The sequence below is a fragment of the Chelonia mydas genome, chromosome 18, assembly GCF_015237465.2.
Source record: "Chelonia mydas isolate rCheMyd1 chromosome 18, rCheMyd1.pri.v2, whole genome shotgun sequence".
In the NCBI taxonomy this organism is placed as follows: domain Eukaryota; kingdom Metazoa; phylum Chordata; order Testudines; family Cheloniidae; genus Chelonia; species Chelonia mydas.
The window spans coordinates 19,964,234-19,981,721 of record NC_051258.2 but is presented as its reverse complement, the minus strand read 5'-3'; the positions used below and the strand labels follow the sequence as shown (position 1 = coordinate 19,981,721).

Genomic DNA, 17,488 nt, shown 5'->3' with positions numbered 1-17,488 from the left:
TAGGGACATCCAAAGCATAGGGTTGCATTCCTAACCATCTTGGCTAATAGTACAAAGTTCCCTCTGAGTTTGGAAGTTTTTTATTGGCTTTATTAAACAATGCTAAAACTAATACCTTTAATAATAATGAGGTTTGATAGGATTTAGATTAAGAATCTGATGTGCTAGTATTTTTATTCAAGAAAGTTCCCATGGAAGTCAACAGTCATTTTGTCTGAGTAGAGACTGCCGGAGTGGGTTGTACTTATTTAGTTGTAGCTTTTATAACATGGATTAACTTAATTTTAAAAAGTCATTGTTTTATCAGCTCAACTGTGCAGAATGCCACACAAAATTGGATTTGTAGTTATCAGTTCATCAGGACATGAAGATGGCTTCAGTGCAAAAGAACTGATGGTTCATGCACCAACAGTCAATGGATGGAGATCACCAAGGTACTGTAAGTGAAAGAGTTATTTATATTAAGGATGCATTGAAGTGTCTCTAAAATATGAGATATAAGTAATTCACAGGGAAATAATTCTACCCTGGGTATCTGATTACATCAAAAAATAAGAAATCTAAGATAGAAAATCATGATTTTGCATAATTGCCTCTCATTCAAGATCACAAAGAGTTTGACAAAATCCAGCCCCAGTCCTGTGAACTGCTCCAGGCAGACTCTTGTGTCCACGTGAGACCCCATCAAAGTCAGCACCCTGGTTCTGTCTGCCAAAGCAGATTGCAGGGTGAGGGACCTCACTGGTTGTGAGAACTATGGACCAAGTTCTTCAGTTGCCTTTCATCCCACACAGCTCTTGTCCCCCAAAACTCCAGAGTGTTCTTAAAAGGGATACCATTAACTTGAAACAAGTCAATTTAAAAAAAAAAGTGATTTTGGGCACTACATCTGCCTCTAAGTCCTCCTGCCAATTTTTGTGGTTTTACAATCAGTTGCCTTCTCTTATTTTTTTTAATGCTTTTCTCTCCACTTCTATTGTGTGACAGGCCCACAGCCCACACATCCAGCAGGGGGACCTGTCTATACATACTGCTGTTAAATAAACAAAGTAAATTGAAAAAAGAGCCCCCGCAACCCACCCACACCAAAACTTGCTGCAGTGATGTTAGCAGGGCTGCACATTTTGGTGTGCCTGGGCAAGATCTGAAACCGAGGGCCCCCACCCTGCTAAAAAAGTTACCACTGAGGGAAGGTGGGGAATTGGAGAGCGAGCCCACACTACACTCAGCCCGCAGCAGGAGCTTGGCTCCTGTGTCACAGGGCTGGGCCTGGCTCCCTGGTCTGGGCTTTCCAACCTATTACATGGAGTTGCAGAGCCGTTGAGGTTTGGTCTGGCTGACCCTCTATTGTGAGTGGCACTATGACCCTGCATGCCAGGCAACAATGTCACTTGGTTTTAAGAGCCCTCTCAAACAAGGGACCTGGGCAAGCTGTCCCTCCTCCCCCCATCCTTCCCAGCAGGGCTCTGAATGTTAGGGGCTACTTGTACCAATAAGAGAGAAACAATTTTTAGACAAAGTGTGATTCAAGTTGGCAATAACTCTTTAAGAAGATGACTATTGAAAATTTTCTTTACTTTCAGACTCTGCCAGTATCCGCAAGAAATCGTCCTTCAGATGGTGGAGAGATGTCGAGTTCGAAAGCTGCAATTACTCGCTCACCAGTATATGATTTCAAGCAAAATTGAGTTCTACATTAGTGAAAATCTGCCTGAGTACTTTGCACCATATCAGTCAGAGAGGTTTCGCAGACTGGGGTAAGTCAAAAGGTGCTAAATGATAGTGTCACTTTAATCAGAAAGGTAAGATTTGGGAAGGGAGTGGTATGTTAGTCACTGGTAAAATGTTGATGTGATGTTAAGGAAATAGGGAAGGGAAATTCTGTCCCCCAGTTGCATCTGTGGAATGCTACAGTAATAAAGTTGAAGTCACTCGAATTGTTGGGTGCAACTAAGGACATTTTTCCCTGGACTTTCAGAACACACATGACAGCTGCATTCTTTTCTGTGTTTTTAATAAACATGGATATAGACATCTAACTAGACTTATTGACCAATATCTCCCAGTACACAAGCTGACATGTCATCTTTTTAAATATGCATGTGGAGCAGGCACAGTTGTTGAAAGAAGAAAAATCTATAAAAAAACAGTATGTATTAAGTCCTGTGTTGTTGTTATTTATTTGTATTGTGGTAGCACTTAGAAGCCCCAGTTGAAAGCCTCACTGTGCTAGGTGCCATACAAAAACATGACAAAAATATGATCCATGTCCCAAAGACCTTATACTTTAAGTACATGATTTCAATTTTAATATCTTCAGATAGAAAAGTCCTTTTTATTGCAGTTTTAAAGGGATGGTGGTTGCCATAACTTCAGGTGGTTTTATGCATCCCTGTTCTCTGGTATTCTATTAATAGTTGAGCATATTTAACACATCAACTCTTTTAATACATAGGCCCCAGTGCTGCAATTGTGTCCATATGTGTCGCTGCCGGAGTAGAACCCCAACGGTTCACTCACATGTTTTCTCAATGCGGGCTGAGGGCTATGGGGCTTATTCTGCTGAAGTGATATAGGAAGTGATCCAAAGCCCCTGGAAGTCAGTGTCAAAACGTCTTTTGATTTCAGTGCACTTTGAATTAAGTCCGTAGAGTGCTTTTTTAAAAAGAGAAATGGCATTCTTTATTTCAGTTCTCAATACCATTTTAAAACTTATCAAAATACTAATTTGAATGAATGTTCTATATTAACAAAATATATTTTACTTATTTGCACTTTTTTACACATTCCATCTGCCTTATCAATTTTCTTTCTACAGTTATGTCTCTCTCTCAGACAATGAGAAGACTGGGTACAAAGCACGGGAGCTGAAGTCAGTCTACGTGGATGCAGTAGGACAGTATCTAAAACTCACTTTCCATAAAAATTACATCAATAGATACAACTTATACAGTCAGGTAAGATTAATTAAAATGGTGACTTGATGCTCTAGACAATATTGCAGTTGTCCAAGACTGCCATAGCAAAATGCTGCCTTGATTTATAAAATTAAAATTGCCAGTGGGAAGTTGTTGTGAATGAGTAATTCTCAGAAAAATGTTAATTAAAAGCCTGGTGTCTCTTTTCTTTAATGTGCAAATTATTAGCTTCAATTAGCTTCAATATATAGGATTCTAAAGATTTCTATACTACACTTAAGACATTTGGATATAATCAAGAGAGCTTTCATTTGGCACATTTTCATCCAAGCACTGCATTGTATATTAAGAGTATAGATAATATCTGAAGGTAAAAGTTCTCTTGCTGGCTGCTCTTCTATCAGATTGGCTAGAAGTGGTATTCAGTGTATCCAGAACAGACTAATCAAGTGTGCAGTTCTATGCTGTTTTTCATTTTGCGCTCTCAGTGCTTATTGTATAATACAGCCAAGACAATTAAGTAGTTACACTGCACATCTATCCAAAATGAAAGAAGCTGGGAATCACCCTCTCTAACTTTGCATACTTATGGTGTGTATGAATCAGACTTATGTCTACACTACGAAATTAGGTCGAATTTATAGAAGTAGTTTTTTTAGAAATCATTTTTGTATAGTCGATTGTGTGTGTCCCCACACAAAATGCTCTAAGTGCATTAACTCGGCGGAGTGCTTCCACAGTACCGAGGCTAGCGTTGACTTCCAGAGTGTTGCACTGTGGGTAGCTATCCCACAGTTCCCGCTGCCCATTGGAATTCTGGGTTGAGATCCCAATGCCTGATGGGGCAAAAAACATTGTCGCTGGTGGTTCTGGGTACGTCATCAGGCCCTCCCTCCCTCTGTGAAAGCAATGGCAGACAATTGTTTCATGCCTTTTTTCCTGAGTTACCTGTGCAGACTCCATGCCACGGCAAGCATGGAGCCCGCTCAGCTCACTGTCACCGTATGTCTCCTGGGTGCTGGCGGACGTGGTACTGCATTGCTACACAGCAGCAGCAACCCATTGTCTTGTGGCAGCAGACGGTACAATAGGCCTGAAAACCATCCTCCTCATGTCCGAGGTGCTCCTGGCCGCCTCGGTAAGGTCGGTCAGGAGCGCCTGGGCAGATATGGGCTCAGGGACTAAATTAGGAGTGACTCGACCAGGTCATTCTCTTTAGTCCTGCAGGCAGTCCTATTGTACCATCTTATGGTGAGCAGGCAGGAGATGTGGATGGCTTGCAGTCCTTCTCCACCGTCTGCTGCCAGCCAAAGACGTAAAAGATAGATGGAGTGGATCAAAACAAAAAATAGACTAGATTTGTTTTGTATTCATTTGCTCCCCCCTCCCTCACTCCCTCCATGAAGTCCTGCCTGAAATACCAGAGGGAGGGGTAGCTTAGTGGGTTGAGCATTGGCCTGCTAAACCCAGGGTTTTGAGTTCAATCCTTGAGGGGGTCATTCTATGTGACGGTTGTTTTTGTTTCTCCTTGATGTAAAGCCACCCCCTTTGTTGATCTTAATTCCCTGTAAGCCAGCCCTGTAAGCCATGTCGTCAGTCGCCCCCCCCTCCGTCAGAGCAACGGCAGACAGTCGTTCCGCGCCTTTTTTCTGTGCAGACGCCATACCACAGCAAGCATGGAGGCTGCTCAGATCACTTTGGCAATTAGGAGCACATTAAACACCATGCGCATTATCCAGCGGTATATGCAGCTCCAGAACCTCGCAAAGTGAAACCGGGTGAATAGGCGACGTCAGCGTGGTGACGAGAATGATGAGGACATGGACACAGACTTCTCTCAAAGCACGGGCCCTGGCAATGCAGGCATTATGGTGCTATTGGGGCAGGTTCATGCCGTGGAACACCGATTCTGGGCCCGGGAAACAAGCACAGACTGGTGGGACCGCATAGTGTTGCGGGTCTGGGATGATTCCCAGTGGCTGCGAAACTTTCGCATGCGTAAGGGCACTTTCATGGAACTTTGTGACTTGCTTTCCCCTCTCCTGAAGCGCATGAATACCAAGATGAGAGCAGCCCTCACAGTTGAGAAGCGAGTGGCGATAGCCCTGTGGAAGCTTGCAACGCCAGACAGCTACCGGTCAGTTGGGAATCAATTTGGAGTGGGCAAATCTACTGTGGGGGCTGCTGTGATGCAAGTAGCCAACGCAATCAAAGATCTGCTGATATCAACGGTAATGATCCTGGGAAATGTGCAGGTCCTAGTGGATGGCTTTGCTGCAATGGGATTCTCTAATTGTGGTGGGGCGATAGACGGAACCCATATCCCTATCTTGGCACCGGAGCACCAAGCCGGCGAGTACATAAACCGCAAGGGATACTTTTCAGTAGTGCTGCAAGCACTGATGGATCACAAGGGACGTTTCACCAACATCAACGTGGGATGGCCGGGAAAGGTACATGACGCTTGCATCTTCAGGAGCTCTGGTCTGTTTCAAAAGCTGCAGGAAGGGACTTTATTCCCAGACCAGAAAATAACCGTTGCGGATGTTGAAATGCCTATAGTTATCCTTGGGGACCCAGCCTACCCCTTAATGCCATGGCTCATGAAGCTGTACACAGGCAGCCTGGACAGTAGTCAGGAGCTGTTCAACTACAGGCTGAGCAAGTGCAGAATGGTGGTAGAATGTGCATTTGGACGTTTAAAAGCGCGCTGGCGCAGTTTACTGACTCGGTTAGAGCTCAGCGAAACCAATATTCCCACTGTTATTACTGCTTGCTGTGCACTCCACAATATCTGTGAGAGTAAGGGGGAGACGTTTATGGCGGGGTGGGAGGTTGAGGCAAATCGCTTGGCCACTGGTTACATGCAGCCAGACACCAGGGCGGTTAGAAGAGCACAGGAGGGCGTGGTGCGCATCAGAGAAGCTTTGAAAACCAGTTCCATGACTGACCCCCCGCCCCTTGGTTCACTCTACTTCCCTGTAAGCTAACCACCCTCCCCTCCTCCCTTCGATCACCGCTTGCAGAGGCAATAAAGTCGTTGTTGCTTCACATTCATGCATTGTTTATTAATTCATCACACAAATAGGGGGATAACTGCCAAGGTAGCCCAGGAGGGGTGGTGGAGGAGAGAAGCACCGGGAGGGGTGGTGGAGGAGGGAAGGACAAGGCCACACAGCACTTTAAAAGTTTAAAATTTTAAAACTTATTGAATGCCAGCCTTCTGTTGCTTGGGCAATCCTCTGGGGTGGAGTGGCTGGGTGGCCAGAGGCCCCCCCACCGCGTTCTTGGGCGTCTGGGTGAGGAGGCTTTGGAACTTGGGGAGGAGGGCCGTTGGTTACACAGGGGCTGTAGCGGCGGTCTGTGCTCCAGCTGCCTTTCCTGCAGCTCAACCATATGCTGGAGCATATTAGTTTGATCCTCCAGCAGCCTCAGCATTGAATCCTGCCTCCTCTCATCACGCTGCCACCACCTTTCAGCTTCAGCCCTCTCTTCAGCCTACCACTTACTCTCCTCAGCCCACCACCTCTCCTCCCGGTCATTTTGTGCTTTCCTGCACTCTGACATTGTCTGCCTCCATGCATTCGTCCGTGCTCTGTCAGTGTGGGAGGACAGCATGAGCTCAGAGAACATTTCATCACGAGTACGTTTTTTTCGCCTTCTAATCTTCACTAGCTTCTGGGAAGGAGAAGATCCTGTGATCCTTGAAACACATGCAGCTAGTGGAGGGAAAAAAAAAAAAGGGACAGTGGTATTTAAAAAGACACATTTTATAGAACAATGGGTACACTCTTTCACGGTAAACCTTGCTGTTAACATTACATACATAGCACATGTGTTTTCGTTACAAGGTCGCATTTTGCCTCCCCCCACCACGTGGCTAACCCCTCACCCCTTCCCCCTCCCCATGGCTAACAGTGGGGAACGTTTCTGTTCAGCCAGAGGCAAACAGCCCAGCAGGAACGGGCACCTCTGAATGTCCCCTTAAGAAAAGCACCCTATTTCAACCAGGTGACCATGAATGATATCGCTCTCCTGAGGATAACACAGAGAGATAAAGAACGGATGTTGTTTGAATGGCAGCAAACATACACTGCAATGCTTTGTTCTACAATGATTCCCGAGTACGTGCTACTGGCCTGGTATGGTAAAGTGTCCTACCATGGTGGACGGAATAAGGCTGTCCTCCCCAGAAACCTTTTGCAAAGGCTTTGGGAGTACATCCAGGAGAGCCGCAAATGCCATAGCAAATTTATCATTAAACATGCTTGCTTTTAAACCATGTATACTATTTTAAAAGGTACACTCACCAGAGATCTCTTCTCCGCCTGGTGGGTCCGGGAGGCAGCTTTGGGTGGGTTCGGGGGGTACTGGCTCCAGGTCCAGGGTGAGAAACAGTTCCTGGCTGTCGGGAAAACCGGTTTCTTCACTTGCTTGCTATGAGCTATCTACAACCTCATCATCATCATCATCTTCTTCGTCCCCAAAACCTGATTCTGTGTTGCCTCCATCTCCATTGAAGGAGTCAGACAACACGTCTGGGATAGTGGTGGCTGAACCCCCTAAAATGGCATGCAGCTCATCATAGAAGCGGCATGTTTGGGGCTCTGACCCGGAGCGGCCATTTGCCTCTCTGGTTTTCTGGTAGGCTTGCCTCAGCAAACTAAGTTTCACACGGTACTGCTTCAGGTCCCTGTTATGGCCTCTGTCCTTCATGCCCTGGGAGATTTTGACATGTTTTGGCATTTCGAAAACTGGAATGGAGTTCTGATAGCACGGATTCCTCTCCCCATACAGCGATCAGATCCCGTACCTCCCGGTCAGTCCATGCTGGAGCTCTTTTGTGATTCTGGGACTCCATCATGGTCACCTCTACTGATGAGCTTTGCACTCATCTGCAGCTTGCCACGCTGGCCAAACAGGAAATTGAAATTCAAAAGTTCGCGGGCCTTTTCCTGTCTGCCTGGCCAGTGCATCTGAGTTGAGAGTGCTGTCCAGAGCAGTCACAATGGAGCACTCTGGGATAGGTCCCGGAGGCCAATACCGTCTAATTGCATCCACAGTGCCCCAAATTCGACCCAGCAAGGCCAATTTCAGTGCTAATCCCCTTTTCGGGTGGAGTAAGGAAATCGATTTTAAGAGACCTTTAAGTCAAAAAAAAAAAAAAAAAAAAAGGAGGGGGGGCTTCGTCGTGTGGACGGGTGCCGGGTTAAATCGATATAACGCTGCTAAATTCAACCTCAACTCCTAGTGTCGACCAGGGCTTATGGCCCTAAAAGGGGAGTAGCAGACCACTACACCATGTTGTTTCTAGCCAAGTTACCTTTAGCTAATTTAATAACAAATTGTTGAACATATGCATCTTACTCTTACAATGAGCTCTTGCCTATATATATTTGGGTGCATAGGGCCCATAGACTGTATGAATTTAAGTAATTCACTACTAGATAATTTTCAGAAAGTGATAAAAAATATTTTAGAGGTGCCAGCACAAGCTGTGTAATGGCTCAGTGCATGTTATATAATGACGTCGTTCAAGTCTTCATAAAATACAAGTAAAGTAATAGTGGTCTTGTATTTCTTTTTAATTCTACCTTAGGTTGCTCTGGTAGCAATAAATATAATTGGGGAACCTGCAGACTACAGCAATGACAGCAATAACGTAAGTATATAAAGTAAATTATGGAAGAAAGTTTCCATCTCAAACATAGACTGTCTGTTGAATGTTGCTACACATACTTAATAATGATGTGCTTCACCTAATGTAGGGTGCCTTTTGATTTTTGTTGTTGTTACATTAGTGTTGTTTAAACAGAGCTGTCATGCACTTACTTTCTGTTTTTTGGTTGGTTGTTTCTTTTTAATGTAATTTTGAAAAGAAATTCCCTTGGAAGGAGTAAACCAAAATAGCATAATGGAACTCAGTATGTTTGGAACAAATGCTGTTGTTCTCTTATAGTTTTATTTTAAAACTTACTGTGTAATTTGCATATAAGAGAATAGTTTTGCCATGTTTGCTTTTTACTGTTTGCTTTTTACTGTTGTGCTAAACAAAACTAGTATTTTGTCAGAGATGTAGTAAAAACTCTACTAACATTGTGAGACCTTTTTATATATGTGAGTTTGTTTGAAGATACTGTTAATTCAACTTAGTTATTTAAGTCTAAAAATAGAGGCATATAGAAAAAGGCATGACATGATGTCTCACATTTAATTTTAATTGTTTGACTCTGTAGTTTCTGTCCTGTTCACAAAAAAATTGGTGATATTTCATTAACCTTTTTCTTTCAAAGCCTTCAAGAGAGAAGCTGATTGACCATTACCTTGGGAACAATCTAGATGACCTAACCTTAGATGGAACATACCTTCGGTAAGATTTCTCTGCTGAAATTTGGATCAGAGGAGTTAATAAAACTAGTGACCCGATGAGCTATAATTAAAAACAATTTTAGGTGCCAGAACTTTGTCATTTCCAAGCTGTGAATTGTGCTGATTATTGTTGAACTTCAGCACTTAATTAACTTAATTATGTCTTACATGCTTAGTGAATGAACAGAGTGCAGTCACATTCTGTTGGGTCTTATTTCTTCATCAGCTACCCTTGTGTCTTATTTCTCAGAAACATTGTTGTTCCTTAAATGCAAAATTTGAACCCAAGCGGTTGTTACAGAATTGATAGCACTAGCTATTCTTCTTGGCATCTTGTTAACCAGCCCAACTTTAACTACCATTCATTCTATTTTCCTCTTTAACATTTACAGTGTGGTTGCCATCACAACATGTATGCTGGCTGTCAGGGATTCAATCAATGTGGGCGGCACTGCAAATTTGGCCAGTGGTAATTCTTCTATCAGGTGACAGATGAGGAGAGTAGTTTGGCTAACAGACTAGCCTATACTCTCCAGAAGCTAGCTAGATCTCTGAGTCTTACTGAGTTACTCTCCTACCGATAATATTGTCATAGCAAACAGCCATGTCAGAGAGCACTAACTGTTTCTCAGTTAGGCTTTTTAGGTTGCATAATTACATGGCCCACATATTTCAAACCTCTACAAAAGCCATACAAATTGTGCCTACAGAAGCCCTCTTTTGGGCATGCAGATCAAGTAACTGACTCAGTTGGTATGCCAGTAAATGTGCAGTTACTTGATTTACACACATGTTGATTTTTGCATGTATTGGCGGTGTATGAACAATCTGTGTCCATTGCATAGGATTTTGATATTTGCCTACAATACTTCCTGCTTGTTCTGATCAAATTGATCCAATCTTAGCATTATTTGTTCAGAATAATCAGCAGATTATGAATTACCTGTATGACAACTAGAGGTCATATCATTGCATGCCTAGTACACAAAAACACTCTATCAGAATAACACAATATTTTAATTTTCAGGAATCTTATATTTCTGGATCTTTTTTCTTTGTTCATTTTAAAAATGTTAGCTTCTCACTTAAAAGAAGAGACTGTTACTCTCAGTCATAAATTCATATATTTTTAAGGTCAGAAGGAACCATTGTGATCATCTAGGATTCTAGTCTGAACTGTATAACGCAGACCTTACAGAAATTACTGGGTGAAATGCTATCAAACCCCTATTTTGTGGTTGGGTTAGAGAATATATTTTTAGAAAGACATCCAATTATCATTTAAAGACTTAAATGATGGAGAATCTACCATGTTCCTTGGTAAGATGTTCTAGTGGTTAATTTCCCTTGTAAGTAGAAGGCATTTTCTTTTGAATAAAAGACTATTTTCTGTGGACACTGACAAACTGTTTACTTAGTAACATCACTGCAGTCATACCAACATTGACTAGTGCTAGAGGCAGCGTTTTCCAGTTTATCTGATTTGGAGGAAGAAGCACCTCAAATTGGATCTGGGCTGGGAGGACGAGGTTTTGGTGAATGATGGAAATAACAGGAGTATAATAATTAGCTATTACCTAGTACTTTAAACCTTCAGAGCCATGTATAAACATTACAACAGACATCTGCTCTTCTTCCTTAGAAAATCTCAATGACCAGAGTCTTGAGGAGCTCTTTCATTTACATAGAAATGTGATAATTTAATCTTATAGATGTCACTGAAAACAACAGATCACATCAAAGTCTCGTTAGTGGTAGGTCTAGAACATTGAGTTAGGGGATAACATATCCAGTAAACTTCAATGTAGAGTAAAATGGAAAATATACATTTGCTTAAATGTTATTGAACCCAACAGAAGAAATAACTCTTACAAGAGCTAAACTTGTATTTCAAAGTAAAACAGGAAAAATGTGACTTTGATGAGCCATTTAAAGTAAGTGAGATCCACAGTATACTGAAGAATGAGGAAAAAAATAATTGTCATCTTAATATATATTAATCTTCTTGCAGCAAAAAGAGAAGGAATATATGTAGCTGGTGCTGCAGATTAACCTCAGAAAAATATATGTATATTTCTCCAGAAAACCTGACTCTATTTCACCACTGGATGATTTGGCTTTTGATATGTACCAGGATCCGGAAGTTGCTCAGATAATTCGTAAACTGGATGAGAAAAAGCATGAAGCTGTCCGTCATGAACGTTATGACTATGCCAAGAAACTCAAACAAGCTATTGCTGATTTGCAAAAGGTACTGTTTAATAACCGTCATGTCACAAATCCATGAGTTTTTCATTTGTCCATAAGATGGTCCTCAATCTTTGCAGTAAAATGCATTTTTGGTGGCTGCAGGTCACCCCTCTGGTGTGTTTAAAAATAACAAATGAAGAGTCAGACAATTGAGTTTTACAGGCTGGAATTCTATATACATTTAAAAGAATGTGATTTCCAGCAATCTTAATGACATGAAAGCACCATTTTTCAGGTTGGGGAACGACTCGGGCGGTATGAGGTAGAAAAGCGCTGTGCTGTAGAGAAGGAAGATTATGATCTTGCTAAACAGAAGAAACAGCAGATGGAAGAGTACCGCCTGAAGGTGTATCAGCAACTGGAGCTGCACAACCTTCTGGATCCAGAGCTGATGGTAGGGATCACTAGTCATAATATAAAAATAAACACATGGTGGCTTGACTCATAGGGCTTTATCAAGTGGTATTATATGTATCTGAGAAGCTAAAATAAACTCGAGGGATAGGACTCATTAGGTAATTGTCATAGAGTATTTTTGTTAAATCTTTATTTTTTTACTTGGATTGTTAGTTGCTCATATAGCATCAGACGTTGGCTTTCTCTGCTGTTGATCTGTACTCATCTAGTTTTTCCAGCCATATACACTTAGTGGTCTATAAATAATAATGAAAAGGCACTAACAATCACAGTTACACTAGATATACTCACGTGTTTTGTCTAATTTAAAGGCCATCCAGCATAGAGTCACAGATTTTCAAGGATAAAAGAGACCATTAGATCACTTAGTCTGACCTAAATGTAACCAAGACACGTGGCTTTCTCATATTACTAAGCACCTCTTGTTGTTGCTAACGTACATGCATAAAGGGCTTCTGGTGGCTTGACTGCAAACCACAGGAGTTCAAAATGAGGACATACCACAATCCCAAGGGGTATTTATAGCTTGGAAAGCTATTGGGAAACCATTATTTGCCAATTAGGTGAGGCTCCTTATAATCTGTTGTCTTCTCCCTTGTGTTGCTTTGCTGTTATGCCAGACACCTGCATTTAGAGCCACGATTTCCACTAATTTTTATAAGTGACATTGTGTTTGTTCGAAAGCAGCTGATGTAGTAGTGACTGAGCTTCACTTTCAGCATTTTAGTTTGAAGCCATCTACGGAAATCTGATTGTACAAAATTGCCCTTTCTTGTCTCAGATCCGAAGACCTCCTGAATTTCCCCTTGAGCCTATGGTTTATTCAGTTAGCCCTCGGCAAAAGAAACCCATGCAGTCACCCCAGCATGAAAAAACAGAAGCACAGAAGACTGAGCCTTTGCCACAAGAAAAGCCACCCGAGACAACTTCTCCTGAGCCCATTGTCCCTGACCACTCCACTTCTCCTGTAGCCCAGCCACCAGCCTCTGTAGAGAGTTTTCCAAAGATAAATGTAAGTGATCTTGTTTATCTGAGTCTTCTCTGATTTGAGGCCTCCCACATTTGCAAGAGATCATCATATAATCATGTCCAGCCAAAAGTCACCTTTCTTGGCCATTTCTATAGGAATCTACCAAAGAAAATGATTTTCTTATTACATTGAGCTTCCTATAGAAATCTGATCATCTTTTGGTTATGCTGATGTCTCATATGGCATCAGAGGTTGGCTTTCTCTGCTGTTAATCTGTGTTCATCTAGTAATAATGATGCTTGTGTGAGACCCTTGAAAGCCTTTACAAACATTCATGAAGATGAGTTAAGTAAGATTAGACCCAATTTACGAATAGGGAAACTGACGTAAAGAGAGGTTAAGTGACTTGTCCAAGGTCACACTGCTGACTCGCTTTAGAGCTGGGCTACAACTCAGCCTGTTCCTCTAATGATCTGATAACACTCCTCTTTTAGAAATGATCATGTGTGTTCTAGGCTCAGGACCAAAACAGCAGCAAAGAATATGCTAGAATGAGATTGAAGAACACAGTAATGGCTTGATGTCACGTGCATCATGAGGGGCAGTAATTGTAATAAAATTCTTGGAACCAGAAACACTAAGACTATGTCTACACTGCAATTAAAAACCCTAGTCTGGCCCATGCCAGCTGACTCGGGCTCACAGGGCTGGAGCTGCGGGGCTGTTTCATTGCAGTATAGACATCCAGGCTCAGGCTGGAGCCCAGGCTCTAGGATCCTGTGAGGTGGGATGGCCTGGTGCTCAGACTACAGCCGGAGCTGGAACATCTGCACTGCAGTTAAACAACCTCTTAGCCTGAGCCCAAGTCAGATGCACCCTCCAGCTCTAGATGTCTAATTGCAATGCAGACATAACCAGTAAGGCCAGCCCAATTTCCTCTGAAGCCAATGGAGACTCCCATTGACTTCAGTAGGAGTTGGATTGGACTCTAAGAGCAGCAATAATCTCTTTGCGGCACACTGGAGTAAAATAATGTAACTGTTTATGTTGTCTTCATATCTGGAGAGTGGCTATAAATGTAATTCCATAATGTTTTTATCTTATCTGCTTAATGTCATATAAAATATATCCTTAGTACTGACTTCCATTCTGAAAGCACTGTTGCCATGGTAACAGGATGATTAAAAAAATGAAAACTTCCAAACATGCATTTAAAATGCAGGAGATACAACTCTGGAGAAAAGTCTGGATGGATTGTGTTGAAATGAATCAAAGTAGTGATGGAACAACATCAGATCTGAATCACAATTAGAATTACTTTCCTTGTCTTCTCCATTAGGTTGAATTTTTGCCTTACGATGAGAGACCTCTTCCAGCTATTCGTAAGCAGCATGAGGATGGATTTGCCTACCTTGAGCCAGAGATGAATGAAGAAGATATCAGTGATACTCCAAGAAGTGGCATCACTGGGGAACCAGAACCATTAACTGAGAAAGCGCTGAGGGAGGCCAGCCCTGCCACTGAAGTTTTCGGAGAGGCCTTGGTAAAGACCAGAAAAATAAACCATTTCACATTTATAATCCAGATCTTGAGTCATTTTAGAATTCACTTCGTGAACAAAAGCATGATGAGATAATGGCTTCATATATGTAATGATTAAATAGAACTGCAAATCTAAAGTTTGGTATTACTATCACTAGTATTAAAATCAGGTGCCTATTTTCAGCATTTACATGGCTACCTAACTTTCAGTTACTAATGAGCTGATTACATATTATTAGAGGAATCTGTTATATCTAGATAAGTTTGTGTAGATTTAGTTCATCCATTTTCAGGAGTGAGATAAGAAGACGTTTACAGATTATCTGCTCCAGAATTTGTCCTCTGATGAAAGTTTCACTGCTAGTGCCACAGCGAATGGTGCTTTGTCGGTAGATAGGCAGTTGCCAAAATCTGGGTTAGTTTGTTGAGGTGAAGGTATTAATCCCATTTCCTTTAGTATAAAGTCTCATTTTTCCTTTAAGCAATTTTATGGGAGAGATTTTCAAGAATGCAAAAGAAGTAAGATGCCTCAGTCCCATTGAAAGTAAATGGGATTTGGGCGCCTAATTCCCATTTTGCCTTTGCAGATCTCTTCCTGTGTCACACTAAATTATGCGTTGAGTTGCCAGATTAGCCATTTTAACAGTAATCTTGCTCTGTATCAGGTTGCAGGAGCATATTCCAAGACTTGGTCATATCGAGAAGATGCATTGCTTGCTATATATAAAAAGCTGATGGAAATCTCTGCCAGCACATCTAAGGATGATTTAAAGAATATGCTTAGAGCTGCTGTCTTTCTTATAAGAAGAGCCATAAAAGACATAGTGTCTTCGGTGAGTAATACTGTTTCATAATAAAAATATCCTCATTGAAGCTCCAGTCCTGCACAGCCTTGTGCAAGGCTATACTCACATGGAACAAGTTGCAGGATCAGGGCCTAGTAAATGAAGGCTTTTAGTTGAGAAAATAATTGTAATTTAATAATATTAAATATCTGAATAGCGTACACTCAAAAAGGGAATGCTGTTACATTAACTTTGGCTTTGAATTATAGTTGCAATTTTACAAAAATGTGAGTTCATGCAGGTTTTTAATTGCTGCTGAATTTAGGGAACTGCATAATATACAGAGGTAAATAGTTTACAAAATGTGAGCATCTTGAGTTGTCTGTATATTGCATGCCATGAAGAATAGTGACTGTGCTCAATAAATAAGTTTTTTGTGAAACTTTTATACAGCACTTAAATGCTATAGTAGAAAGAGAAACTTAGGTTATTTAGCAAATAATATATTTTATGGGTAAGGCTCCGTGTTTGTCACGGATTCTGTGACTTTCCGTGACCTCTGCAGCGGCCAGTGCACCTGGCCCAGGGGCTGCCTGAGCAGCTCAGGGTACACCAGCCTCTGCTGGGGCAGTCTCAGGCTCTCCCACCCCTAGCAGCAGGAGTTTGGGTGTGGGGGGGCTGGGGGTTGGGGTGTGGGACAGTGCTTACCTGGTCGGGGGGAGGCTCCCCGGAAGGGCGACAAAAACTCCCCTCCCTCAGCTCCTAGCTCCACGTGCTGCTTCTGCCCGCAGGTACCGCTCCTGCAGCTCCCATTGGCCATGGTTCCCAGCCAATGGGAGCTGCAGAACCAGGGCTTGGGACAGAGCGGAGGCAGCACGTGGAACTAGGAGCTGGGATCACCACTTCCCAGGAGCCAGGTAGGAAGCCTGCCCCAGCCCCACCAACCCCCTCTCCCTGAGCCCCCGCAGCACCCCCAGGGCCACCCTCCCAAGCTGACCCCTTCCTAAATTTTAGTCAGGGGTATATAATAGAAGTCATGGACAGGTCACAGGCCGTGAATTTTTGTTTACTGCCTGTGACCTATCCATGTCTTTTACTAAGTATACCTGTGACTAAAATGTAGCCTTATTTATGGATAATGTACCCTGTAATTATCCGCTGTGCTCCACAAAACATGAATGAAAGCTGAGAATCCTAAAATTCATCTTAAATTTAACAATTTAATTCTATAAAATACCCAAAGAACAAGTAACAGTTAAATTTGCATAGCAGAAGTGTGTAGTTAAATCAACTTGGTTCTTGCAACAAATAGTTTGTGCAGACTTTTTCAGAATGAATAAAGAAAGCTAGACTATCTGCCTTTACTTGAATATCTGCCTTAACTTAAGTCATTTAATCTAGGGTTGGACAAAATCAAGGCAATATTTTCCACATTTGTGTAAGCCAAAGTTGAGTAATGGGCTTGAAGAAGTAACTATGGATACAATATGTACTAAAATTGGGCTATATTACTTTATAAAGTTGATACAGGGAACAGAAGAGATTGCAGAGGGGTAACTTTTAGTCTCCAGCTAGGCCTTAGGAGATTGGGAAAGTTCAGTTTTTTCAAGAGCTTGCTGGACTTTATAGAAAATCAGTAGAATATATTGTTTGGCCTTCACTTAAGGATTTAACTCATATTTTCTAGGGGAAAAAAACTGAGGTCGCTTCCGTTACCGTGTTTTCCATATTGGTAATTCTAGACTTTTGCTGTTTCTGTTAATTCTAGAAAACAGACTGAGTGATATTACATGGAAATAGGAAATTTTAAAATATTTTTTGTTTTAATAATCTTTTTAACTCAGGTTTTCCAAGCTTCCCTGAAACTTTTGAAAATGATCATCACTCAGTATATACCAAAGCATAAACTAGGTAAACTGGAAACAGCTCATTGTGTGGAAAGAACGCTTCCAAATCTGCTTTCTAGAACAGGAGACTCCTCAACCCGTCTTCGTATTGTGGCTGCCAACTTTATTCAGGTAGGAATGTCATCTGGAAATGCATATTAGATTGACTTTTAATACAACATTTAGCTGTTTTACCCACACATATGACAGACTGAGAATGCCACCAAGACACGGACTGCATGACATCTGTCCAAAATCAAATGTAAAGTTAATATGTGAAAATGTAATAAGATATATTCGTGCTATAGTAATCAGTTTACTGCTGCTGGATTAACCTAAATAAGCTCCATA

The 17,488-nt window shown here is 41.9% G+C and overlaps 1 protein-coding gene across 9 annotated transcripts in view; it reads left to right on the top strand.

The window, feature by feature from the left end:
• Positions 1–17,488, top strand: part of CEP104 (centrosomal protein 104) — a 42,079-nt gene that overhangs the window by 6,233 nt on the left and 18,358 nt on the right. For 5 of the 9 annotated variants that reach the window (XM_037881223.2, XM_037881221.2, XM_043531554.1 and 2 more), the window contains exons 2-12: positions 308–434; positions 1,584–1,757; positions 2,819–2,957; positions 8,518–8,580; positions 9,212–9,288; positions 11,370–11,538; positions 11,773–11,931; positions 12,736–12,966; positions 14,264–14,467; positions 15,132–15,299; positions 17,096–17,269. In XM_037881223.2, the coding sequence (XP_037737151.1) occupies positions 322–434; positions 1,584–1,757; positions 2,819–2,957; positions 8,518–8,580; positions 9,212–9,288; positions 11,370–11,538; positions 11,773–11,931; positions 12,736–12,966; positions 14,264–14,467; positions 15,132–15,299; positions 17,096–17,269 (1,671 nt within the window). In that variant the 5' untranslated portion in view covers positions 308–321. Of the gene's footprint in view, positions 1–307; positions 440–1,583; positions 1,758–2,818; positions 2,958–8,517; positions 8,581–9,211; positions 9,289–11,369; positions 11,539–11,772; positions 11,932–12,735; positions 12,967–14,263; positions 14,468–15,131; positions 15,300–17,095; positions 17,270–17,488 lie in introns of all 9 variants that reach the window. The other 4 variants (XM_043531556.1, XM_037881224.2, XM_043531557.1 and 1 more) reach the window with 1 other exon arrangement.